Source organism: Cyanistes caeruleus, chromosome 20, assembly GCF_971803275.1.
Source record: "Cyanistes caeruleus chromosome 20, bCyaCae1.hap1.1, whole genome shotgun sequence".
In the NCBI taxonomy this organism is placed as follows: domain Eukaryota; kingdom Metazoa; phylum Chordata; class Aves; order Passeriformes; family Paridae; genus Cyanistes; species Cyanistes caeruleus.
The window spans coordinates 4978324-5003928 of NC_141720.1; the positions used below are offsets into that span (position 1 = coordinate 4978324).

Sequence of the window (25605 nt, forward strand, 5' to 3'; positions counted from 1 at the left end):
TGTAATAATAGAAAATTTATTGACTTCAACAGATTTTCTGCTTTCAGGATTAATGTGTAAATAGTTCTAGCTGTGACTTTGCTAAACTTCCCCCCTCATATTCATTCCAAATTCGGTATTAAATCTTGAGAAAGATGAAACATTTTTCTTGCTGAAGCAAACACCAGGGCTAAAGATTCACTGTTCTTATTAGCATGGTCTGGAATGAGCAATGTCTGACCTTCACCACCCACCCTGGATACCTCAGCTGTGGCAGCTGCTGATTTTGGAATTGTGTTTGTACATCATGGTGTGGTTTTGGCTCTTGCTGCTCAGGACTGGACATAGCTGCACACTAGTACCTGGTTCCTGTGCCCACCCCTCATTATCAAACATGTTTTACATTGTGGTTATACAGAAATGAGAGCTCACACATCAAACACAAGGTGCAGGACTCAGTACAGAAAACAAGGTACAGTACAGAGGTAGCAACATCTGAGAGACTTGCTTGTTTATTTTATCCTCTCTAATTGACTTACCTCTTCCTCTGCTTCCCTTGGGCACCCAGAAGAAACTTTAATTGGATAATTAAACACAAGTGCTGTTTTTATCAGTTAATGTTTGTTGCTGCTAGAACATAAATCTGGCTATTTTTGACAGGGGTGAAAACAAGACCAAATCAAAACCTTTATTTTAAATAAGTCTATTTCATTTCTGTTCTCAACAATTTTCTCTGCTGTACCAAAAGATCAGCTTTGAGCTTTCTTTACAGTGCATTTTCTAGTACCTTGCTCTAGGAACAGAGAAAACTGTCCCTGGAAGTGCTTCTATGCCATGAGCATGATCTGGAGGTAGAGAGGCAAGAGCAGATTATCAATTTGAGTAGTGTAAGCTTCCAAAAGAGAAACCAAACTCACAGATGCCAGAATCCAGGCGTAGCTGGAGTTCAGATTCACACTGCTGTCAAAGATCAGAATGAGAGCCACAGCAATGATCTGAGCAAAAATAGCTGTCATTGTCCCTTCAAAGGTCTTTTTTGTTCCTGGCCACTTGATTTCCCCCATTGTACTGCCAAAAACAGAGGCAATGGTGTCTCCTACCCCTACTGCCAACACCCCAGAGTAGGGGACCAGTGCTCCTGCCCCAGGCAAGGTGCCTTTAGGAGCACAAGATCTGGGAAACAACCACACTGGGAGGGACATGCCAAGGAGGAGATAAATATGAGTCAAGATTAGAGGTCCACTGTCTCTTTCATCCAAGAAGAGAGAGAGCAAATGCCTCAGGGTTTGTCCAAAGGGTTTGATCCTGAAGTACCGAACGTACTCTAAGAAGATAAACACTGCCAGACACAGCACTGCAGCAACGTAGAGGAGCTGGCGGTCATAAATTAGTCCAGGAACATAAGTAGCTACAACAATGAAGTGGAAATATTTCCTGGTTATAGTCGAGGCCTGGTGTTTTTTAGATTCAGATGATCTCTTGGTGTTCTGGTAGAAAACCACACCACATGCTGAGGCAGCCAAGAAAGTCCAGTACAGAAGAAGATAAAGTCTTGTCTGTGTCTGAAACAGAAACTGGAACAGCCAGAACAAAGGGTTCCTGTGGATCAGTCGGTACAGCCAAGGCATGATGACCCCTAAGCCTAACACTGCTGTCATCATGTGGAAAAACATGGAGGAAATCCACGTGCCCGAATCCATGAAAATGAAGAGCACAGTGAAAAAAAGACCAAGAAGAACAACTCCGACAACTGCCACCAGAAGGAAGAAGTCAATGGGATCCCCTCTGCCCTTGATTACATTCAGTGAACGTTTAATGAGCTGATTGAGAACAAAACTTACACCTCCAAGAACCAGCAGCGCTTCTCCAGGAGTAAAACATCGAGGCAACAAGTACAGCAAGATCATACTGAGGTAGACAAAAATGAGCAGCACTTCTAGAACCTCTATCACTTCTGAGACAGTCAAGGAATGTTTCATGGTGTAGATAATTACGCTGCCAGAAATGCCAGTCAGGATGCAAGTGTTGGTTGGCACAGGTTTGGTGATGCCAACTGCTAAGACGGACAGGAAGAGAGCGAGCAGCATTCCCGTGGAAGCCACGACGATGCCAAAGCGCTCGAAGTACACAATGCCGGCAGCCCTGCACCTCTCCTTCATCACCACCCCCAGCAGGGGGATGACCATGCTGGCGGGCAGCAGGCCGCTGTTGGCTGCCCCCCGGAACTGGAACACGGCTCCCCCCAGCTGTAGCAGCCGGTCCCATTTGAACTGGACGTAGAAGGCCTGGACGGCCAAAGCGACGGCGCACCAGGAGAACCGGTCCCACACCACCGCGTGCACCGACAGCACCATGGTGAACACCAGCAGCGACTCCACCAGCACTGGTTTGTTTAACATGATTCCAGCCTGACCTGCCTCAAGCTTGCAGAATCTCTGGAGTCCCAATCTGCTCAGTTGTCCATTAGGAAGAATTCCCTTCCATGCTACTGCAATTCCTATTTAAAAAAAAAGTAAAGCAAGCAATTGAAGCAGCTACTTGGACAGCTAAAGTGTTTGTACAGCTATTTTGTTTTTAAACTCAATTTAAACTGATAGTTATGTGCCAATTGTTAATGTCAACACACAGATGATTTAAAAAAAAAACAAACCAGTGAGGTGAGCCAATCCCATATTTCACCTCCTCTAATGAATGGTTACAGCCCATTGCCAGCTGCCCTGCAAACCAAACTTTCCTTTAAACTTTTGGACTGGAAGATAAACAGTTGAGATAATCAACAACAGGCATATTTATTCTGTTAGGTTAGGTTCTCCTGAAAAGAATTGTGGGCACTGACAACATTGAGCACTTGTCACCAGCGTTTATTGCTTTATGGCAACCTTGATTTCTCTATGGATACATTATTTGATAATCAGCTATATGTAAATGATTACACTGGCACCTCTTCTGGAGTCTTTGAAGGTCTCAGTTTCGTTATTTTTGTTGGAAATATGGTTGATCCAGTTGTGAAACAGTGGGTTACTTTATCCTTTCTGGCCCACCCTAAAGCTGATTAGCAGCAGTCTTACTAAATTCTTCTCCCCAAAGCCCATTGCCAATATCTACACCAGCTCCCTCATGGAAGCCAGCAGTTTATTTAAGGTTCTCTTTTGGGTTTTCAGCCAGGGTTGAATGGTGACATCAGATTACAAAGATGACAAAGTCATAGCAGTATTACTAAGGAGCTATTACAGTTTGTACTGTCAAACTTCCTTAGACAGTGTGTCTGCAGTATTTAGTTATTTATGACTTTGTACTGAAAACTTAATTATTGGTAGATTGCTTTTTGGCATCCTTATTCGTATAGCCTGAAATATTTGATTGCCAAACAGCTTCATTACAGACACTGTTGCTACACAGCTCCATCAGGCCAAGTGATCTTTTGTCATTGCAATTAATTTTTAAACAAGAGAAGAATTAATAATACAGTCAATAAAACAGAACTGATCTGGGCAATATCTACCTCCAACTAATACTGGTTTTGGGGTCCTAGTCCCTGCTGTTTCTGAGCACTGGGGAGGGGGAAGGGTTATTTGAGAAGCAGCAGAGTAAATGTCATCAACCAACGAAAGACCGAGTCCTCCCACTCAGTCTGGCAACCTTAAGGTTGCACCCCAGCTCCTGTATCAATGGCATGTGACAGTTTCCCTGCTAGGCTGCAAGACTATGCAGAATTCTACCCGGGGTGAGATCTCTGATGCAGCAGCTCTGAATGCTTAGACAATCTGCACTGCGATATATTTCACTGCTGGGTTATTTCGTTTTCTTGTGCCTGCCGCAACCCCCTCCTCCACACCTTTCAGGTAAGGGGAAGCTCCTCGGCGCTGCCGCTCTCATCATCGAACGGGACCCATCCATCACGCTGCGGTTCAAGCCAGACCGAGCGTTTTCTGCCCGTTTCGTGATCCGCATCCCGGCTGCTCAGGGCAGGGAAGCTTCCCACTGACGTGACCAAACATCCGCTAGCCCCACGCCTCGCTGCAGCCCCTGCCTGCTCCCTCTGTTCCCCACGCGGCCGCAGCGCTGTGGACTCCGCTCAACCCGCGGGCTGCCCGCGCCCTGTCCTTCCACTGATCGCCGCCGCCTCCTGTCCCCCTCAGCCCCGACACCCACAACCCAACCTCCGCTACTGGGAACGACATCCACCCGCGGGAGGTGTCGGAGGCGCTCCCGGGTGATTCCCGGTGCCGCCGCGAAGCCGCGGCTCCGCCCCCGGGAGCCCAACGCGCACCCACCTCGCAGGACGCCGCCATCTTCCCGCGCCGCCTGTCACATGACCCAGCAGTGAGGAGGTATCAGGGGGCGTGGCTTGTGCTACACCACGTGACGCCGGCGTGGGGAGGGAGGCGGGCCTAGGGTCACGTGAGAGCGGAGCAAAGATGGCGGCGGGCGGGCTGAGCGCGAGGTGCGGGGCCCTTCGGGCGGAGGGAACGCGGAGACGGCATGGGGGAGGCCCCGACTCTCCCTGCGGGCGGATCCCGCTCCGCTGGACCGGGAGCCGATAGGGGCCGGCGGGGAGCGGGCACAACGCGGGTCCGGGAGGTTTTAACTGCGGCGGGGCGCGCGCCGGGCTGGCCCCGCCCACGCCTCGCGCGCGCGGTGAGGCCCCGCCCCCCGGCCCCAAAGACCGGAGTGAGGAGCGACTCTGGGGGATTTTGTGGTTATTTAATTCTGTCGTACGAGATGGGAGGCTGGGCAGGGCTCCGTGGGAGCGGGGCCGGGAGCTCGGTGTGCGTTCCCTTCGCGGGGCTGCCCGACAGACGCTCAGCTCTTCCCTGAGGGCGAGGGGCGCGGCCGGGCCGGCTGCGCCTCCCGCGCGGCTCCTGCAGACGTACGAGTCAAAATACACACGTGGAAATGTGTAACGGAAACGATTCAGTGAATCCCATGTTTAGTGATCACCTTAGTTCGGTGGCTTCGTTTCTCCAGATCACGGTTTTTTTAAAATTTATTATAACACTTTTATGTCCTGGAGTGTCCCTAGTGTCTAATTTTTACTAAATGAATGACACCTCTGTTACTTGTGGTTGTATACAGAGAGCTTTCCTGCCTTAGCTATCTTGGAACCTTACTAATGAGGGGACAACAAACCACGGTGTGTTTTATTCAGAGAAGAGGTTGTGAGGGAGTGAAAAGTAGGTAGGTTTGCTTTGTTAGTCTGGGGCTCAGATTTGGCAATTAGTGAAAGAAACTGCAAGATAAATGAAGGCACCGATCTGACATGATCACTGAACCTGGGATTCATTGAATTGCTTCTTTTCCATTGCTGTTCAGTTCTTGGTAAAATTCTAGGCCTTTGTGTGGGCTGGAGAGGTTCATGTCAGAGAAATGCACCCAACTGTCGAGGGATGAGCAGGGAGAAATTATGTTGATGGGTGTGCTGGAAATAACAGGTGTTGTCATTCATTAAGTGTCACCACATGTCAGAAGTTGCAGATGACTTTCAGTGCCACACTGAGTTATTTTAACAATGTTATTCTAAAAATAAGGCAGTGAGTGTTCATGTGTAGACAGTCTTTGCGTGGGGAGTTGGGGTGTTTAAATATTCATTTGTAATATGTTGCTAACAAATCATTTGTCTAAATGAACTGCTCTTTTTGGCAAATAACTTTTCTCTGGGCTGTTGTAGGGAGACTTTTTTGAATGCATGTGCCAGGGTCAGGGTGTGAGCTGTAATTCCTTATAGTGCAGGTTGGCTTTTCTGCAGAGTTCTCACGAATAAACGAGAAGCTGATTGTAAATGTTCTGGTGTCTGTGTAAAGATGGTGCAGATCTTCACAGTGTTTTATGTTCTGCTTAGAGTGGAGGATGAAACTGATGGAAGAATTTGTTTGAAGAACATTGAATGTAAACAAGAAATGCTGCTCTATACTTACATTAAGTTTCTTCTTAGGAGCCTTAAATGTTTAAATAGCAAAATCAAACTGAGCTGGTAACCTGGTATCAATGTGAAGCTCTGATATGAATTTACAGGTCTTGCTTTGTCAGTTGTTACCTTCTCTGTGTTTTTCTTTGGTTTTCCTAGGACAACTGAAACTCATTAGCTAAAAGCTAATGTTCCTTAAATAATTTTTCTTGCATTGGAATGTCATTTGCTTCAAGTTAATGGCAGGTTTGAAAAGTGTAAGCAAAGTGGAAGCCTGAAATGATGTTCATCAATAAAATACTCTCTACCTTTTCCTTGCAGGAGCAGCAGAGAATTATGGACAATTCTGCTGGGTAGATCAGCTTTAAGAGAACCAGTAAGTTCATGCCCTGGTGAGCAGGTTTGGCCATCACTTATTGGGCTCCATGGCCAAATATATAATTTGTACATCTGTTTGAATATTAATGAAAATAATTTTTGCTGCTTTTCCTTCTTTCTTAGTGTGTTTTTGTTCCCATATCTCTGCTATTTGTTTATTTTTCCACTGCTTGTTTACAGCTGCATGAAGTACCTGGCAGGGTGTGTGGAAAAGGTGATTCCTTCTTTGGAGTGGGCGCAAGTGCTGCTGCCTGGATTGCCCTGGGGTGTTCATGTGTGGTACAACTGCTGTCTTAATTTGAGGGCTGGAACCTGTGCATTCAAGAATTTGCCCAGAGGCTGGGAATCCAAATGTGTCTAAACCCAGTCCATTGCCTCCCTTTTCCCCACCTTCCCTAGGAACGGGCAATGCAGCTCACAGCCCTGTTCATTACTACAGCTGGAATCACTCTGAACCACAGACACCTGCCTGTGTTGTTCCTGCCTCTTTGTGGTGGTGGAATTTCTTTGCTTTGCTGAAGTTTAACAGATCTAATATTTGGTAGTGCACTTTGAGGAGTCTGTTCACTGGTGTTTTGGTTCTGTTTTAGGCCCAGATTGCTGCAGAATTGAACAAGCACTGGCAGAGGCTGTTAGAGGGACTGTCATACTACAAACCACCAAGGTACAGTCACTGCCTGATTTTAGAGATGAATCTCTAATGTGGAGTTTCCTAGTTAGTAAAGAAAGGTTACAGAATATTGTTGTATAAAATATTGAAAGGTTACTGAGGAAAAAGCAAATGTTCAGTTTAAACTGATAAAATGGGGAATTTTGAAATTATGCCTATTTCTTTCCTTGATATTACTGCGTTTTTTATGACTAAAATTTCTTTTCATTTTAGTACGACTTCAGCAGAAAAAATTAAAGCTGATAAAGATGTAGCTGCTCCACTAAAAGAGTTGGGTCTGAGGGTCAGCAAGTTCTTGGTGAGTGAAGCTGCTCTTGGATTATTTTTTTTCCCAGTTGTTATTGTATTCTGATACTGAAGTAACCTCTGTGATGTTTAGTAGAGAGAAACTTAAAAGTCCTTTCAGTTCAAAGTAATCTAAAGGATGTTGAAGTACATGTTGAGGCTCTAGGTCAAACTTCCAAAGTGATGAATAACTTTGAGATGCTGTGCTTTTCCTGGTCCTTTTAAACAGCAGCCACTGGCTCTTGGTCTAAGTTGGGTTCTTCCAGGCCAACTGCTCAGCTGAAGAACTGATGTCCCTTAAATGAGTTGCCTTGTTTGACAATCCTCTGAGTTTACCTGCAAGATTCTGTTCCTTTAAGCTAGAACTTTAGAGTTCAGTGACTGGTGGTACCTTTACTGAAATGACTGATGCTCCTTTAGCTGAAGTTAAACTGCAGTTCAGTGACATTGAAGCTTGTGTATTTGGCTTTAAAAGAAGTACTGATGAAAGCATCTGCCTGGTGCACAAATATTCTTTTGGCATGTTATTTGTTTTGAAGATAAGAGCTGCCTGAGTATTTGGAAAGGATTTTAATCTTTAATGAATTCAGTTGCCTTTTATTAATTTCAGATAATTTCTCTTTCTTTTGTTCAGGGTCTGGATGAAGAGCAGAGTGTGCAGTTGTTACAATCTTATCTTCAAGAGGATTACAGAGGAACAAGAGACTCCCTGAAGGTCCATTGCTCCCATTTATGTTCTGTTTACTCCACATCTTTCCTTAATAACAGTTGTTTTTTGATGCAAATGCTCACATGTGAGTCCTAGTTCTGATTGGGAAATGGCTTTGTGGCTTCTTTTACTCTGGAGCTTCATCCAGGCTTATCCCTTCCTTCTTGGATCTCTGCAGGAACTCAGCTTCTCTCTCTGTCACAGGAGTACAGGAAAGCTACAGATGTGTGAATGAGAGTGGAGCTGAAAAATAAATATGTAGTTAAAAATGAGTCTTGTAGCTTTGTGCTTTTGATATCTGTCTTTCCAAATGAACTGGAAAGAAAAATTGTCTTTTATTTGTTTCATTCATTTTGCGAACATATATATATTTTGTCAGTAGGTATTTCTCCAGCTATTTGTTGTATTTTGTTTACAGACAGTTCTTCAGGATGAAAGGCAGAGTCAGGCTCTGATGTTGAAGGTTAGTCATTCCCATTTGTATTTTCTGTGGAAAAGATCTGTTGGCATCAAGCCTGCTTTATTTCTATGGAAAATCTTGAAATAATTGAAGTATTATTTCATATAAAGGATGACTTTAAAAAGGTGCTTCTGAAATTGAGGGGTATGCATGTAGATTTGAATAGTGTTAGTAACTGCTACAGAAATGAAATTTAGGGTTTGATATTAGGGAATTTAGTTGGGTAGATGTACAGTGCCTTATTTTCCAAAGCTTGTAGGTTTATGTGTCTTTGTCTGACATGACAAGATTGATGATCATTTCTGGCAGAGGGTATTTTTGCCTTTTTTTTTTTTCCATGTTTTCTGACCTAACAGTGTAATTATAGACCATTATGGCAATGCTAGACTGAGTTCTGTAATGTTAATTAAGTGGTTTTTTCTCCCACAAATTCAGACCTGGTCAATTGAAATTCCATCTGTTGTAACTCTGTATTCCTATGGTGAAGGCCTTGGCAGTGGTTGGGAGAGGGAGGTGGCTGGGAGTTGGACACTGTGCCAGGCTGGTATTGATGGCACTTTACATTCACAGCTCGCTGACTACTACTATGAGGAGAGGATCTGCATCCTGCGCTGCGTCCTCCACCTGCTCACCTATTTCCAGGATGAGAGGCACCCTTACACAGTGAGTACAGGACACGATGTCATTGAAACAGGCTAAACATGGAAGCCTGTGGGGTAATTCCCTGCTTATGTAAAAAGCCCCCAAGTGTGTGTGGGAAGTTCATGGACTTGTTTGTTTCTTTAAGGCACAGTACTTCCAGTGTGTTGAAAAGTTGGACAAGGAGCTCGTTCCGAATTACCGCAAACAGTTTGAAGCGCTGTACAAAGCAGAAGCTCCTACGTGGGAAACACATGGAAATCTCATGGTATTTTGTTTCGTACTATTATTTATCAAGCTTCTAAAGTTGTTCCTTATATGTAGTGTATTGGAAAATATATCTGTACAGATGCAGTTAAACAGGACATTTCTCCTGGTCCAAGAAACATAAAATTCGTTTTCTAACAGAACACACTTTTGCTCAGAGACAAAGTTTCACAAAACTTATTGTTCCTTGTAATAAATCCATGGAAAGCACTGGGCCAACAGAGCCATTTATGTGTAGTTGTTCATGATCTCACTGGACTTAGAGTCACTTTCCTTTCCATTGACACAATTGTTGGCTGCAAAAGCTATTGAAATGCTTCCGTGCTTATCAGGTTCTGTCTGCTTTGGCTGCCCTGTAAGATTTGACATTTGATGGTGGAACTTCCCTTTGTGCAGACAGAACGCCAGGTTTCCCGCTGGTTTGTGCAGTGCCTTCGGGAGCAGTCCATGCTCCTGGAAGTCATCTTCCTCTACTATGCATATTTTGAAATGGCACCTGAGGAGCTCCTGGCGTTCGCAAAGATGTTTAAAGAGCAGGGATTTGGCACGAGACAAACCAACAGACATTTAGTAGATGAGAGCATGGATCACCTTGTGGATCGTATTGGGTAAGTGTTGTGTCCATTTGTGAAGTGGGTACAGAGCAAAACAGTTGTTTTTCTCAGGGAAAAATGCATTTATAATTATGTCTTTGTTGTTCTGTGTGGGCCATGACTTGAAGGGGGAATGAGAATCCTGCCATACCTCCTGGTGGCAGAGAGTTACAGAGGTGGAAAAGCTATCTTCAAATTTCAGTGAGCCTTTGTTGTCTGTTCAACTAGAGAAAGTAGTTCTGAAGGTTATAATTTGTCCCATACCAGCATTTCAAGACAAAATTTGGATTACATGCTGTTAATTTCTTGTAAGTTTTTATTGCATCAAAGAAAGCTGAGCAAAGTAAAGTAAAAGCTTTTTTACCATTTACAGTTTTAAAAAACATCAATTATCAAATAATTGAATTATCAAATAAAGTTTATCACCTACTTGTTTTTACTCTTCCATTGCTTGTAGGTACTTTAGTGCTCTTATCCTGGTGGAAGGCATGGAAATTGACTCCCTCCATGAGCGTGCTTTGGATGACAGGACAGAGGAGCACAAGCTGGCCAACAATCAGCACATCCACCAGGTAAAACACTGACAGGATAACCAACCCCTCCTCAAGCCTAACAATACAGAACTTACTGTGATTACCCAGACACTGTTGTGTCTGTGAACTTCTGGTCCTTGGGCTTGTTGGCCAAGTGTAGAAACTGGCATCCACATACTGTAAGAAGGACACAATCAGCTATGTGCTTGTTTGGGTATGAATTACTTTCAGATCTCAGTTATTTTGCTTTTGATTTGTCTCTGTGCAGGAGATGGACAATCAGCTGCTGCAGTTAGGGGATGTCTCACATCATGCTCCGGTGCTTTTGGCCTGGGCTCTGCTCCGTCACACCATAAACCCAGAGGAGTCCACAAACATCATCAGGAGGATGGGCAGCACTGCTATCCAGCTAAATGTCTTCCAGTATCTGACAAAGCTGCTGCGATCCCTCAGCAGTGGGGGCAAGAATGTGAGTTTCTTCATTTGTACATATAACCTTTTGAAGGTCTAACTGCTCCTGACATACAGCTGTGGTAGGAAGCAGATGACTGAACCAATGTTCTTTTCAAACGTGCAGTAAAGCATGTTCTGGCATCTTAATCTTCTTTCAGCGAGGATCAGAAATCAAGTTGGAACTAAACAGATTATGTCCAGAGAATTAAGAAAAGCTTTGTAAAGCAAGGAACTACATCTCTCTTGATCTAAATAGAGTCCAGTGAATAAAATTTTTTTGATTTGCCTCTATAAGTGTATTTGCCATTGTGGATCTTGATTTAACTCTGTTCTATTCTCTGTATAGAGTTTCATTAGTCAACATGTGTATTAGGATAAACTGCTCTGTAGACAGAAGCCAGTGAAAGCAAATAATTTTGATTCATAGAAAGGTTGAGTGCTTCTTTTTTCAATTTTGATGCCTGCAAGGCATTTCTAGTGATAATGGAAATGGCAAGACTTCTCCTTTCTGTAAAATATTTCATGTTAATGTGGAGCTTAACTGATGCTTAACTTAACACTGCTCTGTGTTTTGCTACCCCTTTGCAGCAAGGATATATAAAAAAGGCAGTTACTTGGTGTGCAAAGGAGACTGAGCAGAGTTACAGTGTGTTTGTAATTCAGTCTTTCCCATAACAGCCTTGTGTACTCTTTCTTTGCAGTGTACTGCCAGCACAGCTTGTATGTGTATTTATGGACTTCTTTCCTTTGTCCTGACATCCCTGGAATTACATACATTGGGCAATCAGCAGGTAAGCATCCAAGACCCTTTGCATTTGTTACATAATTTAAAATAACCTGTTGTAACTGATGCTCATTGCCTATTAAATTGTATTTAATACAACTGAATGCAATTAAGACTGCAAGCTTTATGTGGCTTAGGGAGACCAAAATGAATGATTTGCTGGTTTTCCTACTGCATTTACACCATGCAGATCTAGTAAACACCTCTACAGACTGGCAAATTAGTAATGAAAGAGCACATCATTTATTTGAAGTCCTATGGATATGAAACTAATTGTTGATCTGTTATTCCCAAAACAATGGAAATAATACAAACTCCATTTCTGAGTTGGACTGGACATTCTACAGCCCTCTTCAGATATCGTGGATGTGTTTGTTGTGGCCAGTTCATTCATGATGAGGAGCATGGCTTTAGGTTGTGCTCTGGTGATGGGTGGTGTGTTTTGGCTCCAGGAAGTAGTTACATCTTGGTGGGTAAACATGGAAACTTAAATTCCAAAGATGTGGCAGAACCTGATTGGGACAAAATCTTCCTGTGTAAAGTAGCTTTGATTTTTTTCCATCCTGTCTTCCTTTGTAGGATATAATTGATGCTGCATGTGAAGTTCTGGCAGCTTCCAGCATTCCTCAGCTCTTCTGGAAGACGGTGAGTGTGTTTGCAACTTGTTTAACCTACCTTGTTTATAACTAAGACCTGATAAAAGATTCCCTTTTAGGAAAGGAATGGGCTGATTGTATTTAGTGAGTTGGTTTCTAGGAGGGCCTGAAGAGCAAATGTCTATTTGCATCTATCTTTGATTTACTTTTGCCCTTTCCTGCTTTTTAGGTACAGCCTTGGCTTTACACTTGAAAAGGATACTGGAACGAGTTTTAATATAGGTGATAGTTGATAGCAGGGCTGGGGCTGCAAGGATTGAACTAACTGCTGGCAAAAGCATTGTGCTCGTTTTTTGCTGTCACAGAATTAGGATGATATGTAATGCCTTACAGTCTTACTTCTTGCCTTATACTTGCAGACTGCCTCATGCTTTAGTCTGTGCAAGTTTGATCTCCAGCCACTGGAGTGATACTTTTGTGCATGATTAATGTTAAATGTACAGCTTAAAAAGGAACTGTAACCTTGTGCTATACTGAGACCCTTTTAGCTTTTCTTTTTAGTAACAGGACATTTGTTTTCTGTTTCCACCACCAGGAACCTACTGCAGGTCTGGGTATTATCCTGGACAGTGTTTGTGGGATGTTCCCCCATCTTCTCACTCCTCTCCTTCAGCTGCTCCAAGCCCTTGTGTCTGATAAATCTACTGCAAAAAAGGTACAGGATATTTCTTGGTGTTTGGGAGATGATTTCAAGTCAGGGATGATATGCTCTGTGATTCTTTATTTCCATTATCTGTGCTTATCTCAACTGTAGTCTTAGGTAACAGACATAAGCTTTTGTCTAAGAACAGTGGACATAGCTTCTTCAGAGTTGTGTGCTGTTGCAGGATTCTGTTTTCTGGCTTTTAGAAAGCTTTTCAACTCTAATGGTTGAAGATTAAGATGCTAATTTTTAGCTGGCACTTACCTGATTCATTAGATGAGACTTGTCTGAACATGAAGGCTGTGTAATAATGTTTTGGTAGGGTTGATGTAATAGAAATGTATTGTACACCTCAAGTAAACTTGCCAGTTCCTAGCTGTGACCTGGTTGATGAATTTTTAAGAAGCTCTGGCTCTTTGGCGGTGCTGTTGAAGCTCTCTCTGATGCAGGTATACAGTTTCCTGGATAAAATGTCCTTCTATATTGAGCTGTACAAGCACAAACCTCCAGATGTGATCTCCCATGAGGATGGCACACTGTGGCGAAGACAGGCTCCAAAGCTCCTCTATCCTCTTGGTAGGGAAACTGCACTTAGACTTTTCTTATTGAAAAGCTTTGGGGAATTTAGCTCTTTCTTTACCTGGCTTCTAACTCATGGGTAAATTTGTGACTTTGTTTCATCTGCTTCAATCTTTAGGACTAGGTCAAACAAATCTACGGATCCCTCAGGGAACAGTGGGCCAAGTGATGCTGGATGATCGGGCTTATTTGGTACGGTGGGAGTATTCCTACAGCAGCTGGACTCTGTTCACCTGTGAGATTGAGATGCTCCTCCATGTTGTGTCAACAGCAGGTGAGGCAGGCTGGGAGTGTAAAAGAGAATAAATAATTACTAATTGGTGTCAGTTTGAGGTTAGTAGTAGGACTGAACAGCTCTGAATACATTTGGAAGAGCATGGAATACTTCTTCAGAAACCTAAGGATGATGATGATTATTCTGTAAAATTCACTGCAAAAGGCCAAGAGCATGTAGTGAAATGAGATACATTTTAGATGGGGGAAAAAGTCTTCTTGATATGGGAGATGGATGGTTTTGATTCACATGTGGTAAGATAGATGTGCATTGTTCCAGGCTTGATTACTGCTTAAGTATGATTTTGCATTCTAATGTTTGGTTTTCTTTACCCAGATGTAATTCAGCATTGCCAGCGGGTCAAGCCCATAATTGATCTGGTTCATAAAGTCATCAGCACTGATGTATCAATAGCAGATTGTCTTCTGCCAATCACATCACGAATATACATGCTCCTGCAGAGGTGAGTCACTGACAGCAGAGGTGAGCAGGAAGGATAAGCAGAGTGAGCTGGAGGGATAGCTGATTACTTATTTTGCCAAGAGCTTTACAAGATATTGTCACTGCTTGAACTCCTCAAGACTGGTGTTCAGGTCTCAGAACTGTTCTGGTTACACATAGGTTAATGTTTTGATGCAGCAGAATGGCCCCTCTTACACTTCTTTCCTGAAAGGTGTGCAATTTTATACCTTTAAAGGCAGTTGTGATTAGTAGCTATATTTACATGAAAGGGGGATAAAACATAGCGTTAGAGCAGTAACTCACAGGTTTTAAAACAGTTATACTTATTAACTCCTCCCAGAGTTAACTTCCTGGGAATTGATGTTCAGCTGTATAATTATTGTTTGCTGTGACAACCTGCTGTCTTGCCAGCCTTGCTCTGGCAGTAAATTGATCTGACTCAGGTGTGAGGGGGAGGTGGCAAGTCTAGACTGAAAGTGCAGACTCTGGTGTCTGTATTTATCTGCTTAAATTTTATATATATATACTTCAGTGAGAGGGAAAGAAGCTTTTTGGTTAAAAAAAAATAGACTAGACCACAGGTGGCAGTGCTTTTTTTCATTCGTGCTGTTTCTCTTTTGTAGGCTAACAACTGTAATCTCTCCCCCTGTGGATGTTATTGCTTCTTGTGTCAATTGCTTGACAGTCCTGGCTGCTCGGATGCCAGCCAAGGTGAGGAAAGGAAAGGACCTGCTGGTGAGAACTAGTACATTCATGTGTAAATGAGGAGTGTCTCTACCTCTTCTCTTGCAGGTTTGGACTGACCTTCACCACACGGGGTTCTTGCCGTTTGTTGCCAATCCGCTGTCCAGTATGAATCATATGATTAGGTATTCATGTTCCCCACCCCATTTTTTTTACCCAACCAATTCATAACATGTAATAAGAACTTTTTGTGAGTGTGCAATCTCTGCACCTGACATTTCTCACTCATGTCAGAATCCTGTTCATGTGATGAACTCTCTTGCTCATTTCACAGTGCAGAGGGAATGAATGCTGGGGGCTATGGAAACTTACTGATGAGCATGGAACAGCCCCAAGGCGAGTACAGTGTTACCATCTCCTTCCTGAACCTGGTAACAACTCTTGTCCGGGTGAGTACTTCTGGAGTGCTCTGATGTGACACCAGCTCTGAGCTGTTACGATTGAGAAGTGAAAGTGATCTCAGCCATGTCTGAGACCATTCTGTGTGCAGCAGGGCTCTCTCAGTAATCTTTGCTTGACTCTCCTTTCTGCACTGCTGTTTATGCTTTCTGTGATCTGATTCTGACAAAAAAATCATTTTTATTTGTGTCAAAAGACTAGAAATTGCTTGTAAATCTATGTCCCTATGTTCCATGGTTTTCTCACACTTCAAAGACAATAAAGAATATCTTTCAACAAAGGTTTTCTTGTCCCCCTCCTGGTTAAATAACGTTTCTGTTTCTCCTAGGGACAACTTGGTAACACACAGAGCCAAGGCCTGGTGCCCTGCATTGTGTTTGTTCTGAAGGAAATGTTACCAAACTACCACAAATGGAGATACAACTCTCATGGAGTGAGAGAGAAAATCGGTAAGGATCTTAAAAGGGGGAGTAGGAGGGGAAGGGAATAAAAGGGATCACCTGCCTTCTTTTTACTAGAAGCCATTTGGGATTTGCATTGTACATCTCCTAATATTGTTAGATGCTGTGATTTCTTTGAAAATATTAGGAATGAGGCAAAAGTTTTCAAAAATGGAATAGTCAATTTAATCTTTGTTTTAGGGTGCCTAATTCTGCAGTTGATCCATGCTATACTGAACTTATGCCCTGAAATGGATCCTCGCAGCAGGTAAGACAGGTGAGAGGTCTCAGACCTGCACTAGCCTGGTTTACAGTGCAGGTATCACTGTCATTTTGTTTCAGTTTTTGAATTCAAATTACTAAGAGGGAGCTGGCATAGCTGTGTAGTGCTGTAGAGATCTTTGCTGCATTACTGAGTACAGGAAGGGTAGCAAAAGATTAGGGACAGAGCAAATCACATTTGTTTCTAGAACTTCTGGTAAAAAAAAAAAGAAAAGAGTACTTAGATTTCCTGGAACAGACTGCCATCCACTTTCTTATTTGGTATGCTCTGGTCAAAGTAGAAGGGAGAGTAAAGGAAGGGTCAGTGGGGTGTAGAAATGAGGAGGTTATTTTGTGGTAAGTGCAATGTGGCAAAATGCCACAAGTGCTCCTGGTGACCCTGTCCTGTGTTTGTGTCACAGCAATGCCCCCAGCCTGCAGTCCTTGTGCATTTTCAGCCTGGCCAACACGGAGGCAGGGCAAGCTGTCATTAACATCATGGGAATTGGGGTGGACACCATTGATATGGTAATGGCCTCTCAGTCCAGCAGGTGAGTGGGGTGTGGCTGTTTGGGCAGCTTCTGTGTGCTGGCTCTGAATGAAAGTGTCTTGTAACTCCAGTGGAGTTTCCTCTTTGAATGTTGTTCACATAATAAATGTTGGTTGTGACCACAGTTCCTTACTTTGGTTTCTCTTTGGGTGCAGTGATGAGTCCCAAGGCCAAGGCCAGCTGCTGATCCAGACAGTTAAGCTGGCCTTCTCCGTTACCAACAACGTCATCCGGCTGAAGCCCCCGTCCAGCGTGGTGTCTCCCCTGGAGCAGGCACTCACTCAGCATGGTGGGTACTGCTCCCTGGGGCAGCCTGGGTCATCTGCAAATGGCACTATGACTCTCAGCACAAACACTAGTTAAGGTTTCCAGCTTACAAAAAGTGGTTGCTACTGATGGGAGAAGGCCTCTTCTCCCTCCTCTAAGGCATTTTTCCCCTCTGGGACAGCTTTTAAAGGATTAATCAAACATGGCTTATTGTTTCCTGCTTTGTAATGAGATTAGTGTAATTACAGAATATACTAAATCAGCTGCTGTTAATGCCTCTGGCTGGACCCATACCATGTTCTTTTTTGGTAGACCAATTTAGTTCTCCTGCTGTAGAAATCAGTATTTGGTAAATAGTTACATCTTGTTGTTTCTTCTCTTTGATTTTATTTGTTCTCTCCAGGTGCTCATGGAAACAACCTTATTGCTGTCTTGGCCAAATACATCTACCACAAGCATGACCCTGCACTTCCACGCCTGGCCATCCAGCTGCTCAAACGACTGGCTACAGTAAGATAAGACACACACCAGTGCTCCTTTGCTTCTCCCCTTGTGACTGATTTTACCACTGAAATTTTTTCAAATAATTTCCTCAGGCCTTTGTTGTATCAGAGAGCTTAGTGCAAGTCAGTTGAAGCAGAGTGGACTGACAGCTGTAAATTAGGGCACATGAAAAATCATCTAAAAGACCCTTTAGTTTTTTAATGTGATCTGCTGTTTCAGAAGTCACTTAGCACTCACTGAGAGGCATCCTATGAGTGGGGTTTTTTCTGCAAAGTATTTGCACCTCCAGTTGTCCTCTTCCCAATTTTTGAGAAACTTTATCAAGTCACACTCTTAAATACAAATCCTAGACTTTCCTACCTGGAATTTTACCATCTTACTGAGAAGAATATCCCATTTAAGTTTTTATTAGGATCTTTCAACTTTTAGACTTTTGGACTTGGTAAAAGTAGACTTTAGACTTATGAAACCTTTTACACTTAATCTTTTTGTCTGCTAAACATCTGAATATTGGTAACTTTCTTAAAGCAAATAAATCCAGATATGATCTTATTTATTTCAAGAAGTGTAATTCTAAAACTGCTTTTTCTTTGTCTTTTCTATTTCTTTTGTAATTTTTGAGAAATAGATGAGGATAGAATAGAATTGCTCAAGAGGAAAATTTGGATCACTTGTCACATTTCTTCCTGCTTAATGACGACTTACTTTGATAGTTTCATAGATTCAATATTAAATATTTTTGAGTTTCAATACAATCACCTTTTATGTAGAACTCAGCATTCTGTACAGCATGTTTCTTTTTCCCTGTGATGTTTGTTTCCATGGGCAGGTTGCTCCCATGTCTGTGTACGCCTGCCTGGGCAGTGATGCTGCTGCCATCCGCGACGCCTTCCTCACCCACCTGCAGAGCAAGATCGAGGACATGCGCATCAAGGTCATGATCCTGGAGTTCCTCACAGTTGCAGTGGAGACACAACCTGGGCTTATTGAGCTCTTCCTGAACTTGGAAGTAAAGGATGGCAGTGATGGGTCAAAGGTACAATAGCAGATACTTGCCCAAGGACTTGCTGGCTTTTTTTTTGCATGTTACAGCACTGGATGCTAAAATCTGATAGTTCTTGTAACGTGATATGCTAAATGTAAAGATCAATGCAGTATGTGCTTGTTTTTAATGGATGTAGCGCTATCCCAGTTTCACTTTTCCCTGTAACCAAAGAGAAACTTTCCCCAATATTTCAAGGCAGATACTGAGTTAGCAACAGAGCATCTACTAAGACCAGGAGTGCCTGTGACCTGCTGTCTTCTCTCTGTGTTCTTTAAGCAACCTTAAAAGGCTCATTCATGACACTCTGGCAGTGAGAAAGCTAAAGATGTGGCTACAATGGGCAATATAGTCATCCAGCATTATAACCACTTGTAACCTCTTGTCTCCTGCTTTAGGAATTCAGCTTGGGAGAGTGGAGTTGCCTCCAAGTGGTGTTAGAGCTGATTGACTCCAAACAGCAGGAGAGGTACTGGTGCCCTCCCCTCCTGCACCGCGCTGCCATCGCCTTCCTGCACGCGCTGTGGCAGGACCGCCGTGACAGCGCCATGCTCGTGCTGAGGACAAAGTGAGTTGGTGTTCCTCCACAAGGCGTTTTCCTTCCTATTTTCCAAAACACGCTTTCTGTGGTTTATCAGACTTTTTAGGAACATTTGCATCTTAGTGTGTGGTGAGGGTATGACGTGTGTGGGTTTTGAGTGTGGAAGGTGAGAAGCCCCAGTGTGTCAGAAGGAAATATATTTCTGTTTCTTTTATACGAAGCTAAATAGACTTGTATTTAGCATATTTCCTACAAATTTGGAACACTCAAAATGCTGCTAGGCACATGGCATGAGGGAAATAACTGATAATACTTTTATGTCTTTTAGGCCAAAGTTTTGGGAAAATTTAACTAATCCCCTCTTTGGGACACTTCCTCCACTTTCTGAATCATCAGAGGTGAGTTACATCCAAACAAAATGAAGGGATTTATGTACTTCTCAGAAAAGGTTTCTAAGTGATATGTGTGGCTGTTCCCTCTGCTTGCAGCTTCCTGAAAGGGGCTGTGACCAAGTGGGTTAAACACAGGCAGGAGATGAAGTGCATGCTGTCTGGGTTTTCAGAGACTGGGTAGCCATGAACTGTCTTTTGAAATTCTCTGCTCTTTATTCACATATGAAACAAAAATAGCTGTGTGGCAGCTGTGGTAACACTCACTATAGAAGGTGTGCTGTCTGAAGTATATCCATGTTGTGGGCTCAGGCTGACTGGTATCATGGAGGAATTGATTAGGCTCTTTTTCTTCCATTCTGTGCGTGTTTTTCACCTCATTGAGTGAGAGCCCTGTGCTCTCACTCAAGAGTTTGAACTCTGAGCACAGTATTCTGTCCTTACTGGCACCGGTCCGTGGTCAAAATGACATAAGTATTGCTATTGTGGGAGAAATAAGTATCCTGTAGAACTGGAGTATCAGCCATCCCAAATGGATGGGTAGGGATAAATCAGAATTTCACTTACCCTGTAGAGCTCAGATTTTGATTGTTTTTTTTGGTTGCTTTTTTTTTTTTGTCTTCATAGCTCAGTGTCTTGGATACCTGTGCCTTAATAATGAAAATCATCTGTTTGGAGATCTACTATGTTGTCAAGTGAGTCTTTGGTAGTCTCTCCTTCATCTCTGTACTTTTTAGTTGTCTAAACTGTGTGTGTTAACTCTTGATATACCATATGGGCTTTGATGGGCAAAGCATATGTAATCCTCTGAAATTCATGAACACATTACAAACATTCATTTGTAATTCTTGCAATCACTAATTGCAGAAAGATATTACAATTCTTCTGTAGCCTTTAGGTGAGAACGTATCAATATTTTCCTTGTATCCTGAAATAAGAATATACAGTATTTATTTAATTGTCAGCTAAGCTGAGTAAACCTGTAGTGATTGAATCACATTTAGTAGTTTTCTCCCACTTGATTTTATTTTCCTAAAAGTAACTCCTGTTTCATATTTTGAAAAGTCAGGATAAACTAAAATCTCTGTTTAAAAAAAATATAGATTTCCCTCAGGGATCATGTTTTCCCTTCATGTTTGATGCAAAAAGTGGGATTCCCTGCACAGGTCCAATGTGTGGAATAACCTTCACTTGCAAGCTGTGTCCTTGGCTTTCCTCCCTGAATCTCAGGGAGGAAATCTTTTTTGACCCTAGAATAAATGAAGATAACTTCTCCTCTTGATTTGGTCAGGGGCTCTCTGGATCAGTCCCTGAAGGACACGCTGCAGAATTTCTCCACCAAAAAGCGCTTTGCCTACTGGTCAGAGTACGTGAAGTCCCTGGCACAGCACGTGGCAGAGACCGAGGGCACCAGCTGTGCCTCCATCACCGAGTATCAAATGCTCATCTCAGCCTGGCGGATGCTGCTCATCATCTCCACAAGTCATGTAAGGGCTGCCTCTTATCTTGCAGGAGAGTCTGAAATGAACATTTTGAATAATACAATGTCAGCAACTTCCTAGGGCCAGCTAAGCAGAATTCACTGGTTTTTTTCTTCAGTTTTGTTGTGTGTGTGAGCACAGTACAGGTTGGAATGAGCATGGTGCAAGAAGTTAGAGTGGAGAGTGTTTTGCTTGATCAAAATGAGCATATTGTCCTCTCAGCAAAGGAGGGAGGTAGTAAATAATTTTTAGAGGGTTTCTAAGTAATTCTGTAATCCTGACAAGCTTTTCCTATGTCAAATCAGGCAAGGATGCACCATTAAGCAATTAGTCATTGCCAGCTTCGTGTCAATGGTAATGTAGAACTAAAGTGATTTCTGTAAAACTCAGCAGCTATAGTGTTGATGGATTCTTAAAGTAACAAAACAGTAAACTGATTTTAGGCTGCTTAGAAGAAGCACTTCTTGTTGTGCTTATTGATCTTTATCTTCATTGATTTAGGCTGATATCATGCATCTGACTGATTCTGCAGTTCATCAGCAATTGTTTCTGGATGTGCTAAATGGCACCAAGGTTTTGGTAAGTGTTGCTTCCTGTCAGTTCTTTCATTTCCTAATTCTTGTCTTCTTTGCACTATTTCTGCAGATGCTTGTAACCATAGGGATTTTTAGATCCTGTGAAAATGGTCTGAAACAGAGTCTCTCTCGATGAGATGCTGAGCTGCTTAAATCTTTATTTTGTATATGTGATTCTTCTCATCATTAAATGACCCTGTGAGGGTTGTGGCTCTGGTCCCCTCAGTTCTGCTGAAGAACAAACCTGGTCATTTGGTGGTGGTGCTTGGGCTGAGCATTTCTGAGGTGTTTCTACATGTGACTGTTCCAGCTGTAACTTAAAGTATTTCTCCTCAGCTTCAAGTTCCCATGTCAGTGCCCTGTCTGCAGCTGGGGTCTATGCTGTGTACCCTTCTTCTGATCCTGCTCAAGCAGTGGAAAAGGTAGATATTTTGTTTGGATAATTATTAGTCACTGCTAGAAATAAAAACTTGGGAGATCGTGTTTAAATAAAAAATTGGGAGCTTATGTTGAAATGTTTTGCTCTAGTGAGAATCCTTTAGTGACCTGGGGAGAAAACTGAAGCCTTATAATTAAATTCTCTTTTGGGATGTCAAATGTCTCTTGGTTGTTGCTGAAACTGTGAGAAATCTCTGGTAGCAATACAGTTTATTTGGTTTCCTGCTTGCTGGTGAAAAGTAGCAAAAGAGCTTTTGTGATAGTCAGTTCTGCTTTCTCACTGTGATTCTCACAATGAAGGGAAAATACATTCTCTCATTCTATGGAATGTGTTTAGTGAGATCCAGGTGGTGTGGTGACTTAAACTTTACTTTGAAGAACTGCTTTTATTTTTGAGGGTCATTTAACTTATGATCCACACAGCTCATTCAAGGCAGTATATTTATTGAGGGATCTTGTCTAATCTGAAGAGCTCTCCCTTTTTGTTGTCAGCGAGTTGAGCTCTGTGGATAAAATCATAAACTCCTTGACGCAGATTCTGGAGGGAGTACTGCAGGCAGATCAGCAGATGATGGAGAAAACCAAAGCCAAAGTGTTCTCAGCTCTTATCACTGTTCTGCAAATGAAGGAGATGAAAGGTGAGGTGGTGCATGTGCAGGTGTCGAGGTGCCAGGGCTGAACATGCCTTACACCCAGCATGTGAAAGATAAACACATGGTGCTGGTAGTAGTGCAGGGTGTTGAATGGAGAGGGACTTCTCTCCTTTTTTCTTCCTTTCTTTAGCAGGTTTTGGAAAGAGGTGAGGTTTATCATTCATTCACTCCATGTCCATGTCTTCCCTGACAATAATCTCTAATCAGTTTGGTTCGTGTGTGTTTTTAGAAACAGCTCAGTGCATGTGTAAGTCAGGCTCTCTCAGAGTGACTCTAGAGCTTAGATTCTGATATGGGTTTCTAGTTAGAGATAACAAAAGGCTCAAACACAAGAAAAGGTACATTTGTTACAAACCACAGAAAACAGTCTGCTCATTACTCCTGTCCCTGGTGGGACATCTGGCATTGCAGTAGCACTTGAAGACCCTCAGGGTATTTCTCTGTGCAACACATACAAAGGGACCTGTGCCTAAAAGTGTGTCAGGTTACTTGTCTGTGTTCCTTGTCCTGCTGCTTTGGCTCTGCAAACCTATACATTCTGAAAAATAAATAGGAAGTGGAGGGTTGGTTTGATTGTAGTTGTTTTCTTTGCTGTTGAATTTGAGTTTCTAGTCATGCTGGTAAAAGATGGGGCAATTTATTATGATGGTTTTGATAAGAATGTAGTATTATATGGACTCACAGATCATAGACTGCACCCAATCTGCATAGGCTGGTACCAGCAGTCTGGAGCAGTGGGTGGGAATTGATGTGGTGGAATAATCTGTCCGTAGTAGTCATGAGTTTTTATGACTCATGGGTTTATATGTCTTTGTATGACATTATATGACTTTGTATGACTTTATATGACTTTATGACAAAAACTACATGTTTTTGTTATCAAGATGAATATAATTCCTTAATATATCCTCCTAGACTTAAACATCTTAGTCACAGCTCCTCACATTGTTTTGTAGGTTTTGAAATGAAAACAGAATAAATGCTAATTCCAAGAAATGTGTGTCAGTGATGCCAGTTAAACTGGAAAGCTGAGCACAGGGACTGTGTATTAACTGGTGTCTGTTGTGTGTGTCACAGTGAATGACATCCCCCAGTACCCGCAGCTGGTGCTGAGTGTGTGTGAGACTCTCCAGGATGAGGTCATTGCGCTTTTCGACCAGACTCGGCACAGCCTGACCTTGGGAGATGCTGTGGATGACAAGGACAGCATGGAGACTGATGATGCCTCCCGAGTAAAGCACAAGGACCAGCGAGATGGGGTAAAGGACCTGTTCATCTGCCCTGCAGCCCTGTCTCTTCTCTCTAGACAAAAGTCTAATCATCCAGTGATGCTTGGAACAACTTTCCCTTGTAGCCTTCTGCCTTCTAATGAAGTTTCAGCAGTTTCTATTTCAGAATTACTCAACATTTTCTTGGCTCACATCAGTCTGGGAAGTTGGCTGTTGCTGCCTTGACTTCAGATACATCCTAAAAACATTGTCATGAGTGCTAATACAGCCAAGAGGTCTGCAGAGTACAGTGTGAGGCATACCAGGAGCCTTCATTTGTGATACTGAGAATGATTGAACTTTAGGTTGTGTTAGTAAATGCTTTCTTGGTACAACCCTGTACCTACTTACCTTTCCTTGTCACTGCAGGTGTGTGTGCTGGGTCTGCATCTGGCTAAGGAGCTCTGTGAAGTGGATGAAGATGGAGACTACTGGCTGCAGATTACTAGGAAAGTCCCTGTGCTTCCTACCATCTTTGCTGCACTGGAGATCAGCCTGAGAGTTAAACAAAACCTTCACTTCACAGAGGCCTCCTTACATCTGCTGCTGACCTTAGCAAGGACTCAGCAGGTGAGAGATGCAGAGAAGTGAAAGTGCATAGCTGTATACTTGACATAAGAAAAGTCTGTCTCATTTTTTATCTCATTTTCCTGTCTGTGATGCAGCTGAACAATGAGATGTAGCTAAAGGGATATGTTTTGGAGGCTGGCAAGCAGCAGGTCCTGTATGTACACCTGCTTAGTTTGCCTTGTTCTCCATAGTGGGATGTGTGGGAAAAGCTGAGCCAGCCAAGCAGACCTGTCATTTACAGCAGGCTCTTTCACTGAATGGATTCTGCAATGCAAATACCCCCTAATTAAACCAGCATTGAGTGTTGGAACCTGCTTCTTCATTAGTTTTAATAAAGTGTTATTTCACTATTATAATTCAACTTGTGTGGGGCTTTAGGTGAAAACAAGGTTGTTCCAAAGCCCTTTGCAGAGATTATGTACATACCAGAACAGTTGATAAATGGAATTCTGAGTACAGTTACCCAGGTTTGATTTTGTTTTTCTTGATGAACTTTTAACAACACAGAGGTGTGTGTAGATGATTCAGTTCTGTAAAAGGGTGGTAACAGTGCAAAGGACAGAAGTATCTACTGCAACACAGGTCTCTTGAGTCTCAGAGAGCAGAGGCACAGATTCCAACAGCAGTCTGTTCTTGTAGGGAGCAGCAGCAATGGCTGGAGCTGGTGTCACCCAGAGTGTCTGCCTGCCCCTCCTGAGCGTGTACCAGCTCAGCACAAATGGAGCCATTCAGGTGGGTGCTGCTTCCTTCATTCCAGCTGGGAATGCACCTGGAGAGCATCCCATGCCCTTGCAGGCTGTGGCTAGAGACTGCCAGAATGATGTGGAAAAGTGGCTTATTTTTGTATGTTGTTTGTTCAGACATCTGCTTCATCCCGGAAGTCCCTGGATGCCCCCTCCTGGCCCGGGGTCTATCGCCTGTCCATGTCCCTGATGGAACGTCTTCTCAAAACACTGAGATACAACTTCCTGACAGAAGCACTGGACTTTGTGGGTGTCCATCAAGAGAGGATCCTTCAGGTGTGCCACAAATTGCCTCTGTGCTTCACTTTCCTCCTCTGTTCCAACAGCAGTGGAAATGAGTCAGAAAGGGCAGAAGCACTGAAAAGTCACTCCTGCCTTGGGAAGGGTTACAGTGGAAATAACTGTGAGAGGAGGATGGAATCTTATCCCATCTGTCCCTTACCTGTCATGGCCCTGATTTCCTTCTCTCTT

The 25605-nt window shown here is 43.0% G+C and overlaps 2 protein-coding genes across 4 annotated transcripts in view; one reads left to right on the forward strand and one right to left on the reverse strand.

Moving 5' to 3' along the window:
- On the reverse strand, positions 1–4340 carry DOLK (dolichol kinase). The gene is made up of 2 exons (XM_023938155.2): positions 4254–4340; positions 1–2476 (listed from the first exon to the last, which is right to left on the reverse strand). Exon 2 carries the CDS (start codon positions 2376–2378, stop codon positions 807–809), a length of 1572 nt encoding a protein of 523 aa, XP_023793923.1. The 5' UTR covers positions 2379–2476; positions 4254–4340; the 3' UTR covers positions 1–806.
- The window catches only part of NUP188 (nucleoporin 188), a 24666-nt gene continuing 3368 nt past the window's right edge, over positions 4308–25605 (forward strand). The window contains exons 1-37 of one of the 3 annotated variants that reach the window (XM_023938152.2): positions 4308–4423; positions 6206–6260; positions 6853–6926; positions 7146–7230; positions 7852–7932; positions 8345–8389; positions 8957–9049; positions 9174–9293; positions 9689–9900; positions 10343–10457; positions 10687–10887; positions 11573–11662; positions 12235–12300; positions 12847–12966; positions 13404–13530; positions 13652–13807; positions 14144–14270; positions 14893–14980; positions 15062–15138; positions 15288–15402; positions 15741–15861; positions 16054–16120; positions 16536–16664; positions 16819–16952; positions 17334–17440; positions 18264–18470; positions 18875–19044; positions 19346–19415; positions 20034–20101; positions 20698–20893; positions 21389–21466; positions 21799–21884; positions 22393–22538; positions 23631–23812; positions 24191–24391; positions 25031–25123; positions 25252–25410. In XM_023938152.2, the coding sequence (XP_023793920.1) occupies positions 4398–4423; positions 6206–6260; positions 6853–6926; positions 7146–7230; positions 7852–7932; positions 8345–8389; positions 8957–9049; positions 9174–9293; positions 9689–9900; positions 10343–10457; positions 10687–10887; positions 11573–11662; positions 12235–12300; positions 12847–12966; positions 13404–13530; positions 13652–13807; positions 14144–14270; positions 14893–14980; positions 15062–15138; positions 15288–15402; positions 15741–15861; positions 16054–16120; positions 16536–16664; positions 16819–16952; positions 17334–17440; positions 18264–18470; positions 18875–19044; positions 19346–19415; positions 20034–20101; positions 20698–20893; positions 21389–21466; positions 21799–21884; positions 22393–22538; positions 23631–23812; positions 24191–24391; positions 25031–25123; positions 25252–25410 (4287 nt within the window). In that variant the 5' untranslated portion in view covers positions 4308–4397. Of the gene's footprint in view, positions 4424–4547; positions 5158–6205; positions 6261–6852; positions 6927–7145; positions 7231–7851; positions 7933–8344; positions 8390–8956; positions 9050–9173; positions 9294–9688; positions 9901–10342; positions 10458–10686; positions 10888–11572; positions 11663–12234; positions 12301–12846; positions 12967–13403; positions 13531–13651; positions 13808–14143; positions 14271–14892; positions 14981–15061; positions 15139–15287; positions 15403–15740; positions 15862–16053; positions 16121–16535; positions 16665–16818; positions 16953–17333; positions 17441–18263; positions 18471–18874; positions 19045–19345; positions 19416–20033; positions 20102–20697; positions 20894–21388; positions 21467–21798; positions 21885–22392; positions 22539–23630; positions 23813–24190; positions 24392–25030; positions 25124–25251; positions 25411–25605 lie in introns of those variants that run through there. The other 2 variants (XM_086858053.1, XM_086858051.1) reach the window with 2 other exon arrangements.